This window comes from Nomascus leucogenys, chromosome 12, assembly GCF_006542625.1.
Source record: "Nomascus leucogenys isolate Asia chromosome 12, Asia_NLE_v1, whole genome shotgun sequence".
In the NCBI taxonomy this organism is placed as follows: Eukaryota; Metazoa; Chordata; class Mammalia; order Primates; family Hylobatidae; genus Nomascus; species Nomascus leucogenys.
Genome location: NC_044392.1, coordinates 102,730,018 through 102,755,397, shown reverse-complemented (window position 1 = coordinate 102,755,397; position 25,380 = coordinate 102,730,018). Strand labels below are relative to the sequence as shown.

At 34.9% G+C, this 25,380-nt stretch overlaps 1 protein-coding gene across 2 annotated transcripts; it reads right to left on the bottom strand.

The window, feature by feature from the left end:
- Positions 1 to 6,913: 6,913 nt before the first annotated feature.
- ZRANB2 (zinc finger RANBP2-type containing 2) lies at positions 6,914 to 24,666 on the bottom strand. Of its 2 annotated transcripts, XM_003260195.2 has the most exons (11): positions 24,535 to 24,666; positions 22,253 to 22,305; positions 22,054 to 22,162; positions 20,383 to 20,465; positions 16,080 to 16,156; positions 15,725 to 15,859; positions 14,442 to 14,611; positions 12,903 to 12,989; positions 10,400 to 10,558; positions 9,304 to 9,378; positions 6,914 to 8,763 (listed from the first exon to the last, which is right to left on the bottom strand). In XM_003260195.2, exons 1-10 carry the CDS (start codon positions 24,588 to 24,590, stop codon positions 9,345 to 9,347), a joined length of 963 nt encoding a protein of 320 aa, XP_003260243.1. In that variant the 5' UTR covers positions 24,591 to 24,666; the 3' UTR covers positions 6,914 to 8,763; positions 9,304 to 9,344. The 2 variants fall into 2 exon arrangements, with proteins under 2 accessions (XP_003260243.1, XP_003260244.1); XM_003260196.2 differs by lacking the exon at positions 9,304 to 9,378.
- Between the last annotated feature and the right edge of the window lie 714 nt (positions 24,667 to 25,380).

Below are 25,380 nucleotides of genomic sequence, written 5' to 3'. Positions count from 1 at the left end.
GATCTCCTGACCTCGTGATCCGCCCGCCTCGGCCTCCCAAAGTGCTGGGATTACAGGCTTGAGCCACCGCGCCCGGCTTGTTATTTTAATTTGCCTAAGTAAGACTTCTTACTATTCCCTTTCCATCCAGTAGGGTTCTTTCTGATGTATTCTCCAAGCAGTGGCCAATTTGTATTAAAACTAGGTCACTTCAAACTGTTTACTATTTTCCAACTGTTCTTCGCATACCATGTAAATTCCCTTCTATGGCTTACGAGGCTTGTATGACAGGTCCTCTAACTCTACAACTCTGTCTTAGAACATTGTTTTCCCAAGCCATTTACTGGCTTCTCATCATATCCAGGAGCAGACTTAGCCCCCCAGCACTGAACTCTTAAGAATTCAGTTACCAAGTATAATTTGCCTGACCCCAAGGTCTTACACTTACTGTCCTAAGAGTAGTATACACCAATCCCTTTTATATCCTTCACAGTAGCAATCGGAATTGTTCTCCTTGCTTCAATCAAGGTATCTAACGTTAGTTCACTACCTAGCATGCAGTAACGTAATTCATTAGTATGTTTAAATGTTCATACTGTGAATATTCTAATTTTTCAGATACTCTCAAATTAGCCTCTAAAAGGGCTGTGCTAACTTATCCTCTAATTAAAACAATTAAGGATTTTACAAAAATAGATCATACTGATTCAAACAGCCCCAGCAAATACAATCAAAAGGGCACTAAGCAATGATACTAGAATGCAGTGGTGCTTAAAATGCATGTTCAATGTTTAATATTGTGTGTTAAATATGTCTTTGGAGTCCTTGAACAAGACTTTCTTTTGCATCTACATTAACAGATGAATAGTCTCCAAATGTGGAGAAAACATAGTGTAGGTTTGCTGATTTCCAATGGCTTCACCAAAATTACAGGTTAAACATTTTATGTCTATCTTATCAGTCATCAGTGCTTCAAAACGTAGTTTTTCACGGTCAGGTACCTGCCTTAGACTTTGATACGCAATACTATATGGGAGGCCTGAATTTAAACACATTTTCATTATCACTAATATGAGGAAAAAACACAAAACATAATTTTCATTATTCTATTTTTTCTTCCTTCTTAGCACTCTTCTATCCTAAGATTTTAGTGCCACAGGTACTGTGTGTGCAGCCTGAGAATACTGATGTAGTTTCTTCTGGTAGAAGTAACTACATTCTCCTTAACCTTTCCCTTTTTGTGGTTCTAAGGAATCAATAATAACGAACAGGAGACATAATTGTGAGTGTGATATAGGGCAACACAATCTTGTGTCACAGCTGCTGCTACCACATTAAAATTCTTAGGCTCTAATAACATTACTCAAATTATAATACAGATAATTTGTTTTCCCTGATCAGAATTCTGATACATGGAAATAATTGCTGAAAAAGCAACATTTTTGACAGGTTCACAATCAACAGCTAGATTAGAGGTAACAGTGTCACTAAGAGTTAATATGAGGATAGACCATAATTAACTGGATTTGCTTCATCCAAACTGAACACTTCCATTTTAGTTTTGACTTTTAGGTGTTTTCACAGAAATAGCTCATTTACAGTTAGTGTTATGTATATAAGCCAAAATAAATGTCCAAACAATTTATCAGTAAAAATCTACTTTACTGGTCTAGTTATCAAGCAATAATGTATTTTATATTTTCTTGTATTGAAAGCTTTTTAACTATACTTATAAAATTCGGTTCTACCTAGTACATGATATGCCTGTTCATAGTATTTTAACCTAACAAAGTATTTTGAACTCTTTATCATCTGCTCCTCCAAGTTAGGTAAACTACTTTTTGATTTGTTGCTTATTTTGCCAATGATGCACCCCAGTGCACTTACTTCAGGATCATACATTTACAGGGAACTCAATTTACCAATCCATAGTGAAGTTCCTTAGGTTAATATTTTTGCAGAGAATCACGCAGCATGTTAGGAAGAAAGCCAGTAGGTGACCCCTAGTCTTACTTCCAGCATAGTAATTTTTTGTGTTTCTGTCCTTGGTAATGTACAAGTAATCTAATTTCAAAATGTATGCCAGTGAGGCTGCTCTTTCTCCACCTATCTTAGTTGTGTGTAATAAAATATAAGTTGGCATACTTTAAGTAGAAAATTGAGGACAATAAAGTTTATTCACATGTTCTACCCTCCATTGAAGTATGGCTGGACGGATAACTTGTTTTTTCAGCTTGTGAAGAAATGGCCTTCTTGGACTTAAGAAACAGAAAAAAGCTCGGCATGGTGGTTCACGCCTATAATCCCAGCACTTTGGGAGGCTGGAGGAGGATCACTTAAGGTTAGGAGTTTAAGACCAGCCTGGCCAACATAGTGAGACCCTGTCTCTAAAATAAAGATTTAAAAAGAAAAAAGAGAATGAAAGTTTCTCCTGACACAAGTTTAATGACGGTCACAATGGTCTTACAAAGCTTTAACTTTAGAATAAAAACTCCTTTCACAATCAAAGAATGCCTTCCAGCGAAGAACAAAACATTTATTCTATTAGTAATGAGGAAAAAATACAACTGATCAAAACCTCTTTGAGAAAGGTAACAGATATTAATTGACCCTCATCAAACATTTGAGTGCTTGCTATAACGACAAACACTATGCTAAGGGAGAGGGATACTGGGGAAGGAGAAACTTTTAGAGTTTCACCCAATTCCCATTGAAAGGGAAGAGGCATCAGGGGTGGCATCCTAGTGTTCTGAATTGAGTCATGAAGGCTAAATGAAAAAAGAAATGGTAGTGGGGTATGTGTAGGGTATCCCAGGTATAAGAAACTTGTACTAAGATGAAAGCCTATTAGTAGTTCAGCATAGTTAATGTAGCTAGTGTATAGGTTCTGTGCACCTAAGCAGGCTAGAAATGGGAGGTGGGGGTAGTGTGAGTCCTGAAAAAAAACCCTGAACTTTTTACTATATGCATAAGGATTGTAGTTTAATTCTGAAAGCCATGAAAAGGCACTGAAAGGGTTTAAACAAAGAAATAACATGAAATGAAATGCTCGTTAGTTAAGAGCATTCTAGCATCAGTGATGAAAGCATCAATGCTTGGCGAAAAAAATTCATTTAGCAAATACTACTGAAATCCTACTAAATGCCAAATGACCATTTAGGAAGAAACTACAATATCCTAGCCTACAAATCAAAGTAGTGGTAGTGTTCACAAAAAGGAAATCTAAGAGGATTATCAAGTTACTGATAATGATATTTATCAATATGAAATACAACATGAGATACAGGTTTGGTGAATAGAAGATTTAGGAAGAATTTAAATACAGTAAAATTGCCTGTCTGACACGTGAAGGGAGATACAGGCCAGGCGTAGTGGCTCACACCTATAATCCTAGCACTTTGGGAGGCCAAGACAGGAAGACTGCTTGAGTCCAGGAATTTGAGACCAGCCTGCGCAACACTGCAAGACCCATCTTGCCAAAAAAAATTAAGTAATTAATTAAAGGGAGACACACAGGAGGCAGCTAGATACATGGATCTGGTGCTCTAGAAAGAGTGGGAAATAGGCATCTGAGAATATATACACACACATGCACATATATATGCATATATATGTGCATGTGTGTGTATATATGAGAAGTATCTGTAAACATGGAGAAGGGATAAAAACTGCCAATATTTGCTGTATACATATATGCTACATTATTTCTAATAATTCCCACAAGGTAGAAATGGTCATTTTCATTTTATAGGTGTTAACAACTTAGGCATAAAGAATGTCTCGAGTCACTCAGTTACCATGAACTAAACTGAAGTCAGCGGAAGAACCAGATAGTAATCAAGTATCAGTGACAACTCTACCACCGCATCACACCCATTAAAGTAAACTTTAGTTCCTAGTACTTTTAGGTTGGAGGTACTTAGCCTTTGTGATAACCTCACCAATAACAGGTCACAGATGTTTCATTTTAGGGTAGGTGCAAAATCCCACTGTTCTGTGTTCAACACTTAGGAATTCAAACTATCAATATTCTGTAGTCACTATTCACTGTGGTCCAGTTTAATTCCGACAGCATTATTACAAAGTTCCCTGTCCTTCTCCGAGGTTTCCCACAGCCATGGTATTTTTAGTTCCCTAAAAGCATCAAATCTTCAGTGTTGCAAAGAGAATAACCTTAGCTTGCCTTATTCATCTATAAATTTGTCCTTCAAGACCGCAAGTCAGCTCATTAAGAGTTGCCTCTTCATTCAGGCAAAACTGTTCCTATTTTATCAGAGGCTTTATCTCTAACCTGAAGAACAACAGGCCCTCCATATTCATGGGTTCTGTATCCACCATCCATGGACTCAACAACTGCAAATTAAAAATATTCAGGGGAAAAGAAAACCCTACAAAGTCCCAAAGACAATACTTGAATTTGCCACATGGTATTATGCTAAATCTACGTGAAGTAATGTATGGCACTGTATTAGGGTTACTCTAGAGATGATTTAAAGTATATGAGAGGATATACATAGGTTACATGCAAATACCATGCTGTTTTACATAAGGGACTCGAGCACCCTTGAAATTTTGTTATCTGTGGGTGATCCTGGAGCCAATTCCCCACAGACACTTAAGTACAACTGTGCTTTATAAGAGCTTTTCTCGCACTAAATTGAGGTTAAGAGGAGGAGTTGTCCTATGCATTTTTAGCTTCAAATTTAGGTATTTTTCCTTGAAAAAAATTGTATCGTTTTCCTCAAAATCTTTTTAGATACATTTTAATCATGCATTGAAGTATTTAGAATTTACCAAGTTAATGTCAACCTTTTTCTTATCCCAGCACCTTTTATTTTGCTAAACAAATATTTAAGAACTGTTACTACATGTTTATGTTTTATAAACATGTACTCAAGCAGCCAGGTAGTTCAATGTGGCTGGGGGAGAAAAAAACCCATTAAGTGTTTACTGCTCACTCTCAATGACTACAAACTTGGCCATACTGTAATTAACTGTGGAGGCTCTCATTTAATGTTGAAGACACCCCCCACCGCCTTGTCATGGCTCTAGACCCCATGTTTTCTCCTATTTGATACCTCTCCAAAAATTCTTCCCTCCCTCTCTCCATCTACTTTCCCCTCTATCAGAGAATAAAGGCTTATCAAAGGTCACAAAAGCCAATTTGAAAAATAAGTAACAAGTATAAAATAAATATACCTGAGTAGATATAGAAAAGAAATGGAGACAAATCTTTCTTATAGAAAAATTCCAAATACTGTGTAGATACCTAACCCCAAAAGGATGTGGAACTTAATTCCCCCGTCCTACCATGATGATGGGCTACACTTAGTATAACCTGATTTGAAATACTAAGAGTAGGTAAAAGGAGAAACAGTAACTGCAATGGTGAATCAGGGCAAACCCTACCTTAACCAAATGACAAATGTTAACATTCCCAGTGAAGTCACAGGGTTATGATGTACCCTCCATAGGAAGTTACAAGAAAGACACTTTTCCTCTGTGGTATTCTCTGCAAAACCCCATAATCCCAGTCTAATCGTGAGAAAAACCAGTCAAATACAGAATGCAGTGGTGGATATTCTAGAGGATACCCGGCTAGTACTCTCTAAGATTGTCAAAATCATCAAAAATGAGGAAAGAATGAAAAATCGTCATAGAACAGAAGAGAGTAGGAAGATATTAGTAGTACAAGATGGTACTCTAGATTATGGAATATCTTAAGGGGAAAAATGATATCATTCAAGTAAAATCTGTAATGTAATTAATAGTAATATACCAATGTTGGTTTTGGTTTTGAGAAATATACATACATGGCAATATAAGATGCTAATGACTGTAGAAACTTGGTGGGGGCATATGAGAACTGTCTGCACAATCTTTGCAACTTTTCTGTAAATCTAAAGTTATCCAAAATAGTGTTTGTCTAACCTCCCTAACTATAGGCTGAAATTATATATTCTCTAGCAAATTACCAGACTAAAAAATATCTGACCATTAGGCTTAACAATTTCACATTTATTTGCTCAAAGAGTTTTGGCTTTTATTACACATAATACTGAAATTTCCCATCACGTTTGGGGGTGAATGCCTACTTTGCTATTCTTGTGGCTTCTTTGGGCAAGTTTTTAATTTCCCTGTGCTTTAACCCTCCTTTTCGCAAAACAGAAGATATGCAAGAGTATATACTCTCGCAAGATCATAGGGAGAAGTAGATAATGCCTGCAAATCTCACACATACACACACACACACACACACACACACAAAACTGTCTTTTAGTTAAACCTGTCTACTCAATTCCCCCAGAAATAGAAATACCATTTCCAGGTCAGGAAAGCCATGAGGGTATTTCTATTTAAAAACATTTAACCCTTATGTCAAAAACGGGGCAAAGTGCAGAAATTCCCTACCTTCTTACCAACATCCACAACACTGACTATGTACACAAGATAGCAAGAAGGGGCGATGACATGGTTTCAGAGACCTAATTTAGCTTGGTAATTGTGCCTAGAGATGATTTTGTATTTAGATCTAGTTCTAAACTTGGACATTTATTACCAGATATCATTCAATATTGTTTAGATGAAAGGACTCCAAATAGAAACTTAAGAAACCTTAGCTGTTAAGTGGACAGTTGAGTGCTTTATATGAGGTGACAGTTCAAGAGTAATTCAGGAAGCACACTATGATATGGTATTTTACCACATGGAATGAGGGATGTAATGCTCTGGCAAGAAGTGTGCAACTAATTTAGGAGCTATTTAAAAAGAAAAACAAAGGTTAAAATTAAAAATTCTGAGGTTGCAGTGATAATGGCTTTGGAATTTAAAATACCAAGGACTCGTATATAAAAGGTAGGTGAAAAAAGAGTGTAAACAATTAACAAATCAAAGGTAACAGAAAACTGTAATTAGTTTAAAAATGAACATTAGATCAGAGTTGAAAAATCTCTAGTTTATTTCTAACAAACACCACTTGATGCTTGACTCACAGGCTTTATTTACATTTGTCTACAGTATCATTTCCTTATGAAATGTACTAGTACAGCTTAGTTAAACCAAATGAAATCATAATCATCAGAATTGTCTGTAAACTACTATTAGCTAAATTATAACCTTGCATTTGCTTAGTACAGCCAAAGTTTTAAATACAGAAAGCACAAGAATAAACCAATGGTAACATGTAGAATCTAGATCATCTGGGCAATTTAGAAGGTAGACTTTCAAAAAGTCTGAGGCACAATTACAAGTGAGTAAAAGTTCTTGTGCAACCTACATAAATGCAGCAAAGAAAATTAAGACATAAAAACATGGGAAAGCTCACTGTAAAAATATTATCAAAATATTTCTACATAAGATATTTTGCTTTCATTTTTAGATCAGCTGAAGAGAAAAACATTCACTTTAAAGTAAAAACATATATTTTTGTTTGGTTTGTCTACGAAATATCTTAAAATGTCGTAACTTTTATTTAAATTGCAGCAGACAATGTTATGGAAAAAAAACAAGAAATCAATATCCCATAACAAAAAGCCCCGAAGCACAATTGCTGATTTCCTTTGATATACTTACCTTGCATTGTCACTGGAAATACTGTTAAGAGAAACCTTTTTATTTTTTAAACCAGAAAACAAACTGAAGCTCATTGTGACCAGATTTTAATTTTGAGAAATAAACTCCGAAAGCATTTTAAGCCATAACTTATTTCAAATGAATAGGAAAAATAATGATTTTTGCTTACATCATGCAGAGATAAGCATTCATTTGTTATTCAGAAGAAAATTGTATGCAGTGTGTTTATAGTTAACATCTTGAGGCAAATATTCACTTAAATTCACAATGTCTCCATTGGCCTTTCACCAAAAGAGAAATATACTTTAAAAGCTTACTTCAATTTGCTCATTAAGTATGATTTAGCCTTTTCTACCATATTATATTTGGTAACTAGATTTGGAAGAATATCACACAAAGCTTCTTAAAACATTGGTAAACATTTTGAGATGTCTTTATCAAGCAACCATATCAGTAGAGAAGAGATAAACTCTTAAGACTTTCTTTTTTGCCCCAAATTATGTGGCAGAAAGGAAAATATATCCCACTTCTCTCCTTGTAGACGTCACAGGATCCTTTGCATTAAATGTGGAGCAAAAAAGTAAAGCTGGATAAAAGAGACACAATGATTTTAAGGCACCCTTAGCATAGGGAATTTCAAAATAAAGACATTTACAGTTGGCTGCTTACAACATAGTTTAACTTTTTTTTGGTGAGAATCACTCTGACATCTGTTAAGAGCATAAACAGGCTGACTTTCTTTTCCATAGGTATGTTGTTTCCAACTAGTTTCCAGTCTTGCCTCCATGCCCAAAGTTCAGGCAAGCCTAGGTAATCCTGTCTTAGCCAATGGACAGGATGTATTTCGAAATGACAAAAATGGGTTTAAATTAGGAAGCAAAGTACTTTGTTATAGCTGAAATGGTTTTAAATGAAGCAAATGGTTGTAAATAATGAATGACAGAGCATCTATTTTGGGACATTATGGCTTAAAATGCTATTTACTTTTAACTTCACAAATAAACACAGCTGTATTGTTTTGAAAAGCAATGAAAGGCATGCACCTCTACTAGCAGATTTAGCACTTCTGACCAAGTAAGACACCAACTTCTTTAAAAATATGCTTCATGCACTGTACTGGATTTTTTTAAGATGTAAATTTTAATACATTATTTCTTTTTTGAACTTGAACGGGAACCAGAATGGGATGATCCAGAAGATGACCTGTGGCGTCTGTAAGACATAATGGAGAGAGCAGGCATTCTAGTAAGCTAGAGCTAAATTTCAGCATTCATTCTTAAGACTGTGAAAGTATACAAAATTCAGTACCATGATGCTAGCAAAAAAATTAAAAACTGAGATAGGAACTTACACACATAAAATTATCTGATGTTTAGACTTTGGATATGAGCCCAGTTATCATATAAATACAATAAAAAATTCTCTACAATTTCAAAAGAATCTCATTTCGAAATATAGCCACCTCTCAATTATTTAAGATATCAAAGAAAAGCCTTGCAAAAATGTGTAAAATTACAGAAAATGTACAACAAAAGCATATAAACTTGGTAATGGAAGTGTGACTAAACCAATCCCTGTGACACGGTGTAGAAAGTGTAAGAAGTCTATTATGTAAAAAAGATACAGCAAGGCTTCTGTGTATGAGAAAATATATTCATAAATAAGTTTTGGAAATCTAGGTCACACAAGATGATTGTACAATTTGCTATAGGGTTATATTCATGCAGCTAGTATGAATAAGTCAATATCAACCTGGGTAAAGTAGTGGTGTTCCGTAGGGGTTGGCCCTGGGCTCAGGGTTGTTTAGTGTTTTCACCAATCACCTGGCTTATGGAATAGAGAACATGTTCATTAAGTTTAGATGACAACAAACTAGGGGGATTATATGTGGCTAAGATAAAAATTTGCAGAAGTGGTAAGAAAGCAACAGAATGAATTCCACTCAAAACAGAGTAATTTTTTTACAAAGAAACAAATGCAGAGAAACAAGACTGTGTGTAATCTTAACATCTAAACTCCAAAATGTGAAGAAGCAAAACTAATCATTCTGTACAAGTAGGAATCATGAGATAATCCTACCACTGAACCCAGCAATTAATAGACTTTACATAATCTTTATTTTCACAAGCTAATAAAATATGAAAAATTTGCAAAGACTACAAATAAAGCCATTAAAATGACTATATAATTGAGAACAAAGATAAAATTAATGAAACTGAGTAATTAGCCTGTTGCAGAAAAGGCTGACAGATGACAGTTGCACTCTTCCAATATTAAAAGTGTCAGTACAAAGAAAGTAACCTAATATAGGCCTTTCTCAAAAAAGATTTGGACTGCAAAACGAAAAATGTATTAGCTACAAGGAATAATTTCCTCATAGACAAAGGGCATGAAGCAATTTGCTGTGGAAATGCATTTACACATATTTAAATGAGGACAGATTCCCAATGATCTGAAAGTTAATTTTTTATTAGATGCTCTAGAATTCTTGACTATTAGTATTTAAAGAAGCCTAAGTATAAAAGTCAACTCATAAATTACTTCGACATATAGCTTCTGAATTGCAATCTCAAAAGACAGAAATAACCGAGAGTTGGCTATAAAAATTATAAATGGAAATAAAAATTTAAACAATAAAATGATCAAAGAATGGTTTGATCTACAATTCTAAACAACCTGATCAAAGTACGAAGGATAAACAAAGTAATGTTTTTTTGAAGTTCAAAGTTGAAAAGTAGAAAGTTGGAACACAAGAGATAATAAAAATCTAACCCTTGACTAGGAAAGTTTACTTTATCTATTAAACACACTTAAGAACACCCATTCTTATTTCTACAGAAACCCAAACCTTTCGGGTGACCGTGATCTTGTTCGTCTTTTTTTGCGATCACCAGATGAAGAAGATCTAGAACGACTTCTCTTTCTGTTCCTCTCAGGAGAAGATGATGAACTTGAATAAGATCTTTTTCGTGGGGAAGAAGAGCCCCTGTGGGACCTGGAGCTGGATCTTCATTGATTGAGAAACAAATCAAACATTTCATTAAAAGAAGAAATAAGGAAGATTATTTAGTTATCAGATAGCTCCAAAAATAAACAGGATTCATAACAACTATGAAAATTTTATAAGGAAGAATACTTACTGCTTATTCAACAGAAGACTTCTGGATCAACCATGAAAACATTCTACTTAAACATTATTTTAATTTTGTCTCTTTAAAATTCTATCATGTATAAATAAAACCCTGCTTACTATATCAAAATAGAATTTAAAACTTTTCTTAAGGCTTTCCCAACTATACACAAATATTATAGTATTATAAAATCAGCAGGTAACTGCATTAATAGGACTTTATGTTTAGAAACTACATCCTTCCATTTGAGGATAAAATATGTATCTTATATACCACTTCCTGAAGAAAATAAACATAATTCCATGTGGAATTATTCAACTCATTAAACTGTTACGGAAAAACCAGGTATATGGCACAGCAACAAAAGACTAGTAACTGTACTAAACTGCTAAATATTCAAGAAGAAATAAAAAGTAACTTTAAGATGATTTATATTTACAATATTTATTTTTATGAAAACCCACTACTTATGAAATATGAAGTGTTGACATTCACATGCTTCAGGTAGAAGTAAATGTGCAATGTTTAAATACAATTTTTTTTTCTTCACTTGTATATTTTGGTTGAAGGAATTTAGCTCAAACTTCCCAAAAAATTCACCTTTGGGCTTAAAATAAAACCAGAAAGCCCAAAAGGAGAATTCTTTGGAAAGTTACAAGCAATGAAAAAATGTTTGGGAAGAATATGAAGGCTGTTCTGTAAACCTTAATTATAATGGTTCCCAAAGGGAATACCAGAACTTAAGGATTTTTACCCATAAAGCGCTTAAATATTGTTACTAAATAATGGTAACAATAACAAATAATTTGCTCTCTACTTCTTTTTTTTTTTTTGAGACAGGGTCTTGCCCTGTTCCCCAGGCTGTGGTGCAGTAGCATAAGCATGGCTCACTGTACCCTTAATCTCCAGGGCTCCAGTGATCCTTCCACCTCAGCCTACAGGAACACACCACCACGCCTGGCTGTTTTTTTATTTTTAGTAGACGAGATCTCACTATGTTGCCCAGACTCGTCTTGAACTCCTGGGCTCAAGCAGTCCTCCCACCTTGGCCTCCCAAGGTATTGGCATTATAGGCGTGAGCCACTGAGCCTGGTCTTGTTATCTATTTCTCATTGGCTTATAATGCAAGTGTGCACATCATTCTTTTCTCCTTAACATGATTACACTGTGGCAGCCCTTTAATGCTAAATTTGATTCAAAGCAGCAAATACTTTTACCAAAAGAGCCACGGTTAGACTTCAATATGAATTTCCACAAATACGGAATTTCATTTTCTTATTTTTTAGATGCCTTTAGTAGGTAATCATAAATTAACTTAAAAACAAAGAGAGCATATTTTGACTACATACAGAAAAATTTCCTTAAAGAGCATCTTTCAAATTATGTTTCCCTCTATAGATGTGACTACATGCAACCTGAAAGTTTACAACACTGTCTACTACTTAGGACCACATTCTATCTCAACTAACCAACTATACTTCCTGATTGTTTTGAGTGTTTTGTGCTCTATAAATAATACTGTGTGTAAAATTAGAAAGGAAAATGTGTATACAGTACTCTCTAGTAACTTTATCTGATATAAATGGCAAATTTGTTTCTGAAAATATTGAAACAACTGCCGTGCAAAACAGGACCTGTTTTGAGGCAGGGTTATTTTTCTTCCTTTTAATAATGAAGAAAATTTTTCTTTTACGTATGTAATTTTATTTGAACTACTATTAATTTTTTTTTTTTTTTTTTTTTTTTTTTTTTTTTTGAGACACTCCTCTGTCACCCAGGCTGGATTACAGTGCTGTGATCAAGGTTCACTACAACCTTGAACTCCTGGCCTCAAGTGATCCTCCCACCTCAGCTTCCCAAAGTGCTGGGATTACAGGCATGAATCACTGTGCCTGGCCATATATAATCTTAATATACTAGAGATGTGTCAATAAGACTTGGCTTCATCTTCCTACTTCATCACATCTTAGTGCCAAAATAATAAACGCTGCATATTGCAAAATAGCCACCTGATTTCAATCATGGGAATGTCTTGGCACACTGCTGGCAATGGAAACATTTCATGGTGAGAAAATTAAGCTGAGGCAAGTGCATTAGTTTTCTAATGCTAAAATAAAATTGACAAGTAGAAGCAAAATAAGGGGAAAAAAAGCAGCAACACCTTCTGCAGCCTTTAAATATTTTTCTCTCTGCTTTACAGAGAGATGCTACCTCATTCACCTTGATTTCGACCCACGAGATCTCGAACGTTCTCTGGAACTGGAACGAGATCTTGACTGCGAACTGGAAGAACTTCTTGAACGGGACCTGGAACAACATGGAAGGATTTTTTTTTCCAGGACCACTTAATTGAGCTTTGTGATATGAACACTGAAAGAAAGATATGTATTAGAGTTCATTTTCATATAAAAAGATAACTATACAAGATACATACTTTCAAAACACAGTATTTTAAATAAGATTTAGTAACAAAAGGTAATTTTAAAAAATCACTTTCCAAGTGATTAAATTACCCTAAAACCACTCAACTATAAAATAAAACATTATCACTTTATTACAAAAACAATGAATACTTTCTGTTTACAAGTAACTAGAAGCTACCCAGAATACATCCAAGAAAACAGAATGTTGCAGTTTATACTTAATTTCTCTAAAATGTCTCCATCATTTTGCTTTATAAATCCCCTTCTATTTTTGTTTCTAGTTAGTACAAAGTTTTGAATGTGGGCATGTATGTATTTCATCCCTATATTTTTCTGTTTACTCAATGCTTAGAGAATTAAAGGGAAAATGTATAATTCTATCATTGTTAGGTAACTATATTACTGGAAGATATGACACAAGGGGAGACATGGTTCACAGATTTAAAAACTCACAAAATTCATTAATCTAATTTACAACTATAATTTGTCCCTTATAATAATGACCTGTAGAAAAAGATCACTATATTTTTACCAAAAACTTACTAGTTATAACCCCACTTTGTTAAGCTTTCAGGCTTTGTAGTGCTCAATTAACATATATCTAACTGTTATACACTAATAGCTAGTATTTTATTCCTAAATATGATTAAAATTCATTGCCCATGCCATCACTTAACTGTGATTAAGGTTTTTCAAGAGGACACTGTTAAATTTAAATCACTGCTTTCACTCACCTAAAATTTTATTTTTATTGTTAACTATAAAATCAGAGATTACGTATTTTACACCAACAAACAAAGAATATTCAAGTACACCAAATGAGTTTTAGTTTACTCCTGGACTTCTCAAAATTATGAGCATGAAGTCAACAGAACTAATATGGCTGAATTTGCTCCTTTATTCAGAATACTGATATCAAAGCAAACTATTAAAACATTATGTAATAAGCAATGATTTAACTAATGCCTAGAAAATTTCTGTGCTAGCCTTTAACATCTTGAACGAAAATACAGATCTTCCTTTTACTTAATATCTAAATGTAAGCTATCTCTTTAGATTAATTAAATATAAGTGTATATAAAAATTTAATTCGGTTTTTAAGTCTGCATGAGGCTAAAATAGGTTAAGGAAGTTTCATGCTAAGACTTTACTTTTCTAAAAATACTGGACAACAACTGTATGGTACTAAGCTGAAAAATTATTTTAAAAGTTGATTTGAATTAAATTTTTAAAATAAAAAGGAAAGTTTATTTCGTCAAGAAAAACAAAATTTATAAATAAAAAAGTTAGATACTGACATTTTGACTGGTGTTACCCTTGACCTGTACCCGTTTACCTGGACCTAGACCTTGAACTTGAGGGGGAGGATGAGCGTGATGAAGATCGTGAATGTGAAGATCGAGACTTTGAGCGACTTCGTCTATTAGATTTCTTTTTATTACTATCTTCTTCTTCACTGGCATCAAGATTATATTTTGAGAGATCAGCATCATCTTCATCCTCATCCTAACAAAAATTCAATTATAATTAGACATTTAGATATTAGTGTTACCTACCGGGAAAGATAAAATAGTTAAGTGTACTGAGCACCTCCATATGCATATATCACAGGTATCTCAGCAAATTCATTCTGAATTCTAAAATTCACCTACTAAACTCATCTCAAATAAAGAGACTTGACAACTTTGTCTCAGGTATTGCACAGACATAAAGCTGGAGGCCATACACACTTTTTCTGTCACACATATGCATCACCCAAGAATTTTCAAGTCCACCTCCTTAAAAGTCATTGAATCCACCATTCTTAGTCTTAGTTAGAAACTTTGTTCCTTATTCTCTAGCATATTATAGTAACCTCTTAGCTGCTCTCCTCAAATCTGAAGATCCATTCTGCCTCTCTAATATCTCAATATACTGACAGTCATCACTCTGAAACACAGGACAGATAAATACATCTCACTTTTTTCTTAAAAACTTTAAAACTGGCTTATTATTTCTTTAGTTGCATTCCAAGACCTCTTATGATCAGGCTCTAAGGTACCCTTAACATGGCATAAAACTTACACTCTGGCCTGACAGAACAAGTACCACTGGACCTGAAATGTGTGCTGTCCCCCTTATCTCATTCTCCCCTCTGCTCTAACTATACTGGCCTATGTACGGTATTTCTGAAGGCTGCTGGCTTATCTCCTATTTAGGGAATCTGTATTTGCTGTTCTCTGCCTAAATGTGCTCTCACCTCAGCTCTTATTGCTGGCTCCTTCCTATCATTCAAGTTTCAGCTCAAACTTCACCTCCTTAGACATTATCCATCAGCAAAAACCAAAGTTGCTTTTAAACTGTTATCACATCACGTATCTTCATAACGTTATTGCTATCAAAATTATCTATTTATATCTTTCCTCCTCTAGAACTGAATAAGAGAAAAGTGGTTCTGTTTCGGTCACTACTGTATCTCCAGAACAGTAGTACTTGGCAGAGTGGAAATCCAAAACCTTTGTGAGAACAAATGAAAACACAGAATATATTTTCGCCAAGTGTCTGAGGCTGTCAAAAGCATTCATGTTATGGTATAACTCAAATAAGACAAAAGGGAAATAGGACAAGAAAATTGTTCACCTCATCTAATTTATATTTAGAAAGATCTTCATCCTCATCCTCTTCTTCTCCCTCTGATTCTTTATCTTCAACTTCCTTTAATATAGATGCAGGACCAACTGCTTTCCCTCTGTATTTTTTCTTTTTACGTCCAAACTAGAGAAAAACAATTTCAAAATACTTGTCAGTTGATAATGCATTAAACTTAATGCATTTTCTAAAAAATTATTTTTAGATATTTATGATTTCCTGAAAATGATCAGTTGCTGAAGACTCAAACTGCACTTAAAAAAATAAAATGTTTGTTTTCCTTTGCATTTAAGAATTTTTTGTTTTTCTAATTTATATTCAACCTGAACACCAATATATAGCTTACCTCATCATATTCACCATCAGATTCTTCTCTTTCTATATATTCAACATTTTCTCTTTCATTAAAACCACCACCATATCCTTAAAAAAGAGGGCACAAATTGTTACCCTATGACAATTGATTTAAATAATAAACACATCATGCCCAAATCTCCAGACAAAAAACATCTAACCAACACCACCTGCCTACCCATCTAATTACTAGTCTTTAAGAAACCATATTAGAAATCACCACAGAAAATACAGAGAACTTAGTTGGAACGTCATATATGGCTATACTTCTAGCTCTTTTCAATTCCAAATTGTCCTCCATGACTTACTTAATTCATAGAAAGTACTGGTGGAAAACATCTCAAACTTCTGCTATAACCAAGTTTTAAAGGACTTTCCTCTACAGTTTATCATAATTCTTCTGGGAAAAGTGGGCTCAGTAACAACTGAGCATTAAATTCCACTGTTTACCAGCTGAGAATAGTCTGGAATCTTCTGATACACTGAAATTTTGCTACTTTAAAATGTAGCGGGCCTTATTAGAGCTTGGAAAATTCCTAATTACACAAACACAATAACACAATAAAAGCCATTCTTTGGCCCTGGCTTAATTGGTTTTAACACATAGGTAAAAGTCACACAGGTTCTCTGAAGTACCCAGTAAATTTTGAAATTAAATGATTCTATTAAAAAGTAGTTGAGATTAGCAAACCACTATTCTCTCATGTCACAACCAATGTATACAATTCAATTGGCAGGTCTCTGACATAAGCTTAAAGGAGAGACTGGAATTAAAGAAAGTTTTAGGAAAAGTGAGCTGACATATTTTGAAAAAGTCTCCTGTTGAAAATTAAAGAAGTATGTGTTGATCAAGAGTAATACAATCTAACTGGTCACATACTCCACAGCAGTATCAGTACATAAGTCCAGTGATTTCCAGACTTAGGGACTTCATTCATCAGCAAAATATTAAATAGATTTATAATAAAAATATTTTATAAAAATTAGGACTTGTAACTTAAAATTTGCCTATCGTATTTAAAAAATATTTTTAAAATTTCACTTTCTGAAAAAAACCCACACTAATATAACATCTTTTCTTCATTATACTTTGTACTAGTGAAAACTTCAAAATACTAGGAAGTTAATAAAAATATTTTTAAACATACATGGGATCTAAATGGGAAATAATTTACATAGGAAAAAACTGAAAAGTAATATGACAAATATGGAAAGCTCAAAAATATAGTAAAATTAGAAAGTGAACTATAACTCATGTAGTTAATTTTTCAAAAGTATGTAAATAAAATTATTTTAAGAGGCAGCAAAATAGTCTGTTGACAACAAAGACATTAGTAAGGTATGTTGTATGAACCCATACAACATAAATCTAGCTCATTAACTCTGTATAAATGGAAAATACACTAGCTCCCTATCGTGAAAAAACTGAAGCGTACCATTTTCACTGAATACCTGAGATACTGGAATCAATGGAATGATATGTATGTTTCCTTCATTCTACTAATTTAAAGCACTTCAGATAATGCTGTATAAATAGGTTTTATTTCCATTCTTGCCGCCACCTCTCCTAATTACTTCTCCACAAACAGAAGAGTGTTTAATCCATTACTCAGGTAACTCATCTTTCACTTCTTAGCTTAAGCATAGCTTTCCTAAAGAGGACTTCATTAATCTTTGGTGCTGTAAGACTATTTTGCTCACCTAGGTATCCCCAGCACCTTGCACAGTGGCCTATAAATGTCTTCAAGGAATGAATACAGAAAACACAATTCTGGAATCATCTAACGAATTTGAATTTCTATGGAAAGCTTTAGAAAGCAACCAAGAATTTCCGTAGATTTTAGTAAGTCTTACAATGAATATATTTTAAAATTTGTCTCACAGTATAATGTAAAAAGCTGAACAAGGGCTAGGAAAGAATCAAACACAGGTTTAAAATGAATGTTTGGATCAAGATTGTCACAACGGAAAAAAAGCGGGAAAGGGGGATGAATATAACATGTACTTCAAAGGAAGAACTAAGACACTAACCGGAAAACTGTGATTCTACACTCTGAACAATTAATTCAACTCCTGAGAACTTATTCTAAGGAAAGAATCCAAAAGAATAAAAATCACAATGTACTGTTTGTTTTTATGCCATTATCTTTAATGGTTTTTTTTTTTTTTTTAAAAAGCTGACAAAAACAAAAATAATCCTAAATCCTGAAACAGAAGAAGTAAATTACTGAAAAATTTGATGGAATTATGCAGGATAAGCCTGCAATCTTTCAGAGGTAGTGAATCACATTCTCTTTAATTCATATCCTGTCTCATGCTTAGGAAATGCTCCCTGAACTCTGCACTGCTTTATTATAAATAGCCAAAAGAAAGTGGAAAGCAACAGAGTAAGTTATTTCACACCTTCAACTGTTACCAGCAAAGACAAATACTTGTAGCAAGGAAAGTGAGAAACGTTCAAGACACCACAATGACTGAAAAATGACAATAAGAAAAGTGAGAAGCTATCAATATAAAATTTGCTTACTTCTCTGTTAAACTATAGTTCCTGTGATAATGAAACTATAAAGGAGTCAGGAAATAGGTCAAAAGTTTTTTTAAGTTTTGAAACTGTTAAAAAGATTTTAGACTTTATCCTAAAAGCAATCAAAATGGGTTTTTTAAAAAAGGGTTTTAAATTTGGAAATAAAAATATGTAGAAACCAGCTAGGTGGCTATTTTTCCACAAAACATAGTAATATCTTTGCCTAGGGTGGTAATGGAAAAGAATTTTTGGGGTATGGGAGATATCAAGAAAGAGCTATTTAGGCTAAGAAGGACATCCAGATTTCCAGCTTATGTAATAAATGTATGGTGAGTGGTACTAATCATGAGAAAGAGATCATTGGAAGAGGGTCAGGTCCCAGGGGTAAAATCACAAATTCAGTTTGAATATAATGAGTTTGACATTTGCATGGCAATGTTGAATAGGCAGCTGGATATATGGGTCAAAGAAGTCTGAGCTGGAGACATAAACTTGAGTATCACGGCAAAGTTATTTAAGCTTTGGGCTTAGAAGACAACACCAAGAAAATAGAGGAAAGAAAGAGGGCCGGGGATGGCTGCGAAGAATCCCAACATAAGTGGCCAAAAGAAGAGAAACCTGCAAAGGAGACAGAATAAACAATCAATCAAACGGAGGGGGGTGGGGGGGGGTGGAGGAGGTGTGGTGCATACCTTAGCTGAGGAAGAAAAAAACGAGATCCTTGTCAGAAGGCCTTAACTTACCCAATCAGTGGAAAGGCAAAATCACTTCCTAAGAATAAGGTAGGATTTGAGGGTTGAAAATGGCAGTTGGGCCGGGGAGTGGGAGGGATCAAGGACATTATAATGTTCTCACATATGAGAATATAATTTTTAAAAAAGGGGTGGGGGGAATAAAAGTAGAATTTCTGCTGAAGTCTGGGAGAGCTAGGTCAAAAAGATTCAACAGTGGCCCTCTGATCCCTAGAAACTAAACAGACAAAGAAAATGGCCTAAAGTTAGAGAGACAAAGAAAACAGGGAGGCAGTTCACCAAGCCTAAGGCTGACAGAGTGACTAGATATAGAAGGAATCCTTTGATCATGTAACATATAAGCAGTTGAACAACAAAATCAGATTTTAAGTAAACAGATAATGTGGTTGGGCTAATTGGCGATAATGGAAAAACTATATGCTATTAGGTAAACATCTTCATTTCACCAGTAACAACACACAAAGCCAGTGATCGACTATTATTTAGGCCAATGATTATCAAACACCATCCAAAAAACCTGCAGATTTTGGAAACCTACTGCCAAATAACTTTAACAGTTCTGCACTTTGCAATCTGTATTTTAAAAAGTTTTTCAGATGATCTAGCACATAGCTAAGTTTCAGAATTATTGCCAAAGCTTTAGAAGAACACTTTAAATGGTGTGGCTTTGCCCTTTAAGTCACAGCAGGCTATCAAAAGAATTTAAAAATGATATTATTATATCATCACTAGTAACAAACACGCAAACAAGTGAAAGGGAGAGGAGGAGAATATTTCTAAAAGTATTCTTATGTCCCTCCTTGTTAGGATAAAGGTCCCTAACACTGTTATTTTATAAATTGTGAGAAACAAAAGATTTGTATGTGTGTATGGGGGGGGAAAATCCCAGTAAGAAACATTCAGGGCAGAATAAACAGAATCCTCACTTACTGTGGCTCTTAGTAGAAGATGATACAATTATTGTTTCAATATTTAGTGCTTAAAAAAAATCATTTAGTTACAATGTGGTTTTATCATACCTGTTCTTTCTTCTAATTTAGCATACTTTGGAGTATTACACATATTACACTCTGATCTTCTGGCCCAATTCACATTGCTGCAACTTTAGAAGTGAAAAATACCAAATTAGTAGGCTATAATATAGATGAATATCAAATTTTTAGATATTTTAGAATTTTAAAATAAAAACTAAGATGAAACCACTGTCAAAGAAATGTTTATTAAGTGGTAATGTAAACAAAGAAAATGTACAATGGTCTGATGAGTAAATGTGGGTTCCAACAACAGACTGAACCATTTAAGCAGAGAAGCAAAATTTATATAGTATGAAGAGTGCCTCTGTCATTTTGAGAAGTAAATGACAAATTATAACCACAGGTCGAGTATCAGTAATCCACAAATCCAAAATCCAAAACGTTCCAAAATCTAAAACTTTTTGAGAGAGGACACGACATTCAACAGAAATGCTCACTGGAGCATTTCAGATTTTCAGATTAGGGATGCTGAACCCACAAACATTTCAGGTAAGTGATACTGAACTTGTATAGAAATTCTGATGCCTTATGAAAACATATAACTTTAAATTAAAGGCTCCACTAATTTCTCAGTCTCTGAATACACCTTAAAGAGTATGGTTATACCCTATAAATAATGTTAATTTATTTTTTTGAGTTATCAGTTCAAGCACTGAATTCCAAAGCATACCAAATCTGTTGCTGGAAACTTTTCCAACACAAATTTATAATCCAGAGGATCAGAAATTTATTTAGGACTTTAGGGTCGGGAATAGTGGCTCATGCCTCGCCTGTAATCCTAGCACTTTGGGAGGCCAAGGCAGGCAGAATGCTTGAGCTCAGGAGTTCGAGGCCATCCTCGGCAACATGGTAAAACCTTGTCTCTACCAAACATATAAAAAAAAGAGCCAGGCATGGTGGCGTGGGCCTGTGGTCCCAGCTACTAAGGAGGCTGAGGTGAGAGGATTGCTTGAGCCTGGGAGGTAGAGGTTACAGTGAACTGAGATCGCCCCAATGCACTCCAGCCTGCGTGACTGAGTGGGACCTCGTCCCAAAAACAAAAAACACCAAACAAAAAATACAAACAAACAAAAAGAGAAATTTATTTAATACTTTTTTGATTTAGTTCTCTTTCATACACACAGGATTCATCTGCATAGGGAAAAGATGGAAGTTGGAAAAGTCAATAAAGAATTAAATCTAAGCCTGAAAATAAAAATAATTAAGAAACCTACCTATAATTAGACATAATTACTTATGGCACACAACTTATGAATCTAACATTATTTTCTAAATAGGCAAAATGAGTTTTGTGGTGTATTTCACAGTAACTATACAGTCTAAAAATTGCAGGGATTTTTCAATAAAGGAAGAAATAGGCCTTAGTACTTTTAAGTACCACCACCCCTCAATTAAAACCAATTGGTTTTAAGCTTACCATAAGTATTTGTAAACTGGTATACATAATCATAGTGACAACTATTACCATTAAAAAATGCAAAGAATAATTTAAAACTTCTTTATACTATACTTAAAGATGAGACTGAATAACGATACCTTGGATTTAAAAGGTTACCCTGGCTTGTCAATGTGACTAATAAGAGCTGTAATATAAACAAGCAGTGGCCAGATCTATTATTTTGGAAGAAAGAGCAGACAATAATTTAAAAAACATACGTTTTACATTGCCAGTCATTAGCACTAAATAGGCCTCGGCTCTTTTCTGCAAGTGTCTTTCCTATTTCAGTGCCCCCAGCTTTCATCATCTTGGCCTCAGTTGTTTTCTCTGAAAACAGAAAAATCATGCAATATGAACCTGGAGAAATAAACAAATGATACATATATAGTATAAATAAAATCTTCTTTAAATACTTACCCCGACCACATCGATTACAGCTGGTTCTTCTAGCAAAGTTTACATTTCCACATCTGAAAACAGAATAAAAAGCATTTATAAAAATTTAAATTTGTAAAATTTTACATTTTAACTTGTCCTCACTACATATCTGGAATTCATAACTTCTAATCCATCTTAGTCATGTTAATGTCAATGTTACCAACAAAAAACACCTCACAATTTACTGGGGGAAAAAATACTAGATCGGAGTCACAAATTCAGAGTAAGATATCCCAATCTTCCATTTACCAGTTATGTGATCTTGGTTAAGTTACTTAGGATCTCTGCCTCAAGTCCTCACATTAGCACTTATCATTAGTTATAATCTCTTTACAAAGTTGAAAGTGAGCGTTAACTCCACTTCAGTAATTACTTACAAGCTACCAGGGAGTTTTAAACCCTAGGGGTGGACCAATGAGGAAAAAAACTTATAAATCAAGGAGGGCTTCATGGATCTTAATGAAATTATCTTTTTACAGGTAGTAGGTAGGATGGTAAGGAACCAAATACGATAGGTTGTACTGACTAAAAATACAAAAAGGTTCAATAATTGTAAGAAAACTCAGTTTTACAGGGCATTTCTCAAACCTCTGAGACTTAGCTGAAAAAAATGACACAACCACCAAAACCAATAATCTCAACACATGTAGTACAGTATGACTTTACGCTTATACTCAACAAACTCAAACCTTAATAATTACTGGTTCACTCATACGATCTTAGAAGTGCACGTGTATATTGGTAAAAGTATGTTAAATGCTCTGAATGACATGGAATGCTTAAACTTTAAAAAGCTGATTTTTAAGGCATTATACTAGAATACAATACAGATGTGAAGTATGGGATGACACTAAAGTGAAACACTCTAAATATTTAGACTAAGTTTTTCCCCTAAAAATATTCCTTTTAACTCCATTAAGCATGGAAAATATAGTCTGAAAGTTTATTCTGCATTTAAACATATTGTACAAGCAACATTCTATTCATATATTTGTAAATGAGTTGAAATGCACTCTCCTTGAGAGTCCTACTTCTGGGTGTGCTGTCATTAAAGTCACTGACAAAAGCACATTATTTTACCGGTAACAACAAAGTCAGAAGTTGTTGTTCTAAATCTTTTGAACGTTTTCAATAATGTCTTACCACTCAGAGCAATACTATCCATAACATATAACTTGGTTCTATTCAGTATCATTTGTTAGGCTTGAACTACTCCTTCACATCATCTTAATATCAAATTACTGTCAATAGCTACCAATTAGAATTTGCTACACGTCATTGTTTACACACCCTATCCATGTTATTTCATGTTTTCATAAAAAAGCAATTCTATTCCTTTTTTACCAGTTAAATAATAGAATTTCAACTAAACCCAGGTTTGTTTCAAAGTTTTTGCTCTTTACAATCAAAATCTCTTTATTTGTGGCTAACTTAGGTACAATAAACAAAAGGCTTTTATGTGAACATGAGTTGTACATTACATTATTTTCCATGTTATTTCCTAATAGATACACCTATTTGTGTACCCTTCAAAAAAAGTCTGATTAACAATTTAGTAGAGTACACTGGCTTTGGCAACAACGTCAAAAAGCAGAGCCACTAACACACGTGCTTCTCTGCTGCAAGCATCTTCAGGGCTGAGTAGGCAAAAACACAGGCCTCTTCCCTCCTTTTCGGCTCTAAGGAGGCGAAAAGTCCAATTCTTGTGGAGAAATGATCCACAAAGAAAATGTCAGAATTTCCCAAACCAAAGAGGGTAGAGCTTGGGGAAAAGGGAAAAATAGTATAGAGGAAAAGTTTGAGTGAAAATACAAAACAAGGTGAACTGTAAGAGGCCAAAGGACGAGTGCGAGAAAGCAGTATTTTCCGTAAACAAGAATAAAGTTCTGCAGGGAAAAGTCACGTGGGGGAGATCCAACACCGAGCTGGCCTGACCGGAGAGATTTCCTATCGCTGAAACCTGGCCGGGGCGGGGGTGGGGTGTGGGGGCAAAAAGGTAGGCCATCTCGCACTCTAAAAACAGAGGCTACCTTGGAGAGGGAATGTCGAGGAAACGCTGAAGACCTATCTAGAACAAAGGCTCCCAGAAAGACCTCTCTCGTGAGGAGATTGGGAGCCTTCTTCCCGCCCGGGAACTGGCGGTTCGCCGCCTCAACCCGTCTTAAGGCACAGAAAATCATAAAAAAGGAAAATGCCGAACGGACCTGGGAAAGCTTCCACTAACAAACTCCGTCCCAATTCAGGACCCTTCTTGAACTCACTTTTTGTCAGGGCAAATCCAGTCCCCGTCACTGACTCGGAAATTCTTGGTCGACATCTTGAACGCCACCAGCACAGCCACCCGCAGCTATGTCTTCACAGGAGGAAAGCGGGCCGGGGACTTTCGGCAACTCGGGGCTGTCCCCACACTGCCTGACTCGCGCCTGCTACTGAGTCAGGGTTTGATAATGAGGGAACTGGCCAGGAGTTCAGCCTGTACGTTGTTGTCCAGACTAAGATGCCTGTGCTACTGTTTGTTAGATGGAAAAGTTAAAATACAAATATCTCTTCTAGGACTAAACTCACAGGCGCCATAAGGACAACCCAGGCAGGAGGCCTTCGTGGCACTAGAAGCCTCGGAGAGCCCCCTACAGGTGGGAGGACCCAAGAGTAAAGTACTTCCGCTTCCATAGGTGGAGCTGGAAAGGTGGAGGCGGAAGTGACTGATCAATTCAGGGGCGTGGGGCTCCTTTAGGGCAAGAGGCGGTTCGGGCTCTTCAAGTGTTTAGAGAAATTATTTTAATAAGGTACAAAAATTCTGTTATTTCATACACATGGGATGTCGTTTAGAAACCTATTTTTTATATATACATAAATAGGTGTAACAGATAAGTAAGCAACTTATACATGGGAACCAACTGGTAATTTTAAAACTGAGACATTGCCAACATTGTTTAAATTACCAGTGTCTTTTTCTGATACCATCCCATTACTTTCTTCCACAGATAACACTTTCTCATATTTGGGATTTATTCTTTTGCTTTTTAAAAATTTATGTACATTGTTAGTCCAAACTGCACCATTTTTGTAAGCCCCCCCCCCGTCATTTTGCAGACCTTAGTCAAAGT

Excerpts from the sequence above, each read along its gene's own strand:
- ZRANB2 (XM_003260196.2), bottom strand. The coding sequence starts at position 24,590 with ATGTCGACCAAGAATTTCCGAGTCAGTGACGGGGACTGGATTTGCCCT. Across the intron at positions 16,157-20,382 it reads TAAATTAGAAGAAAGAACAG|GATATGGTGGTGGTTTTAAT; the intron begins GTATGATAAAAC and ends CTCTTTTTTAAG. Across the intron at positions 14,612-15,724 it reads CTAAATATAAATTAGATGAG|GATGAGGATGAAGATGATGC; the intron begins GTGAACAATTTT and ends AATTTTTGTTAG.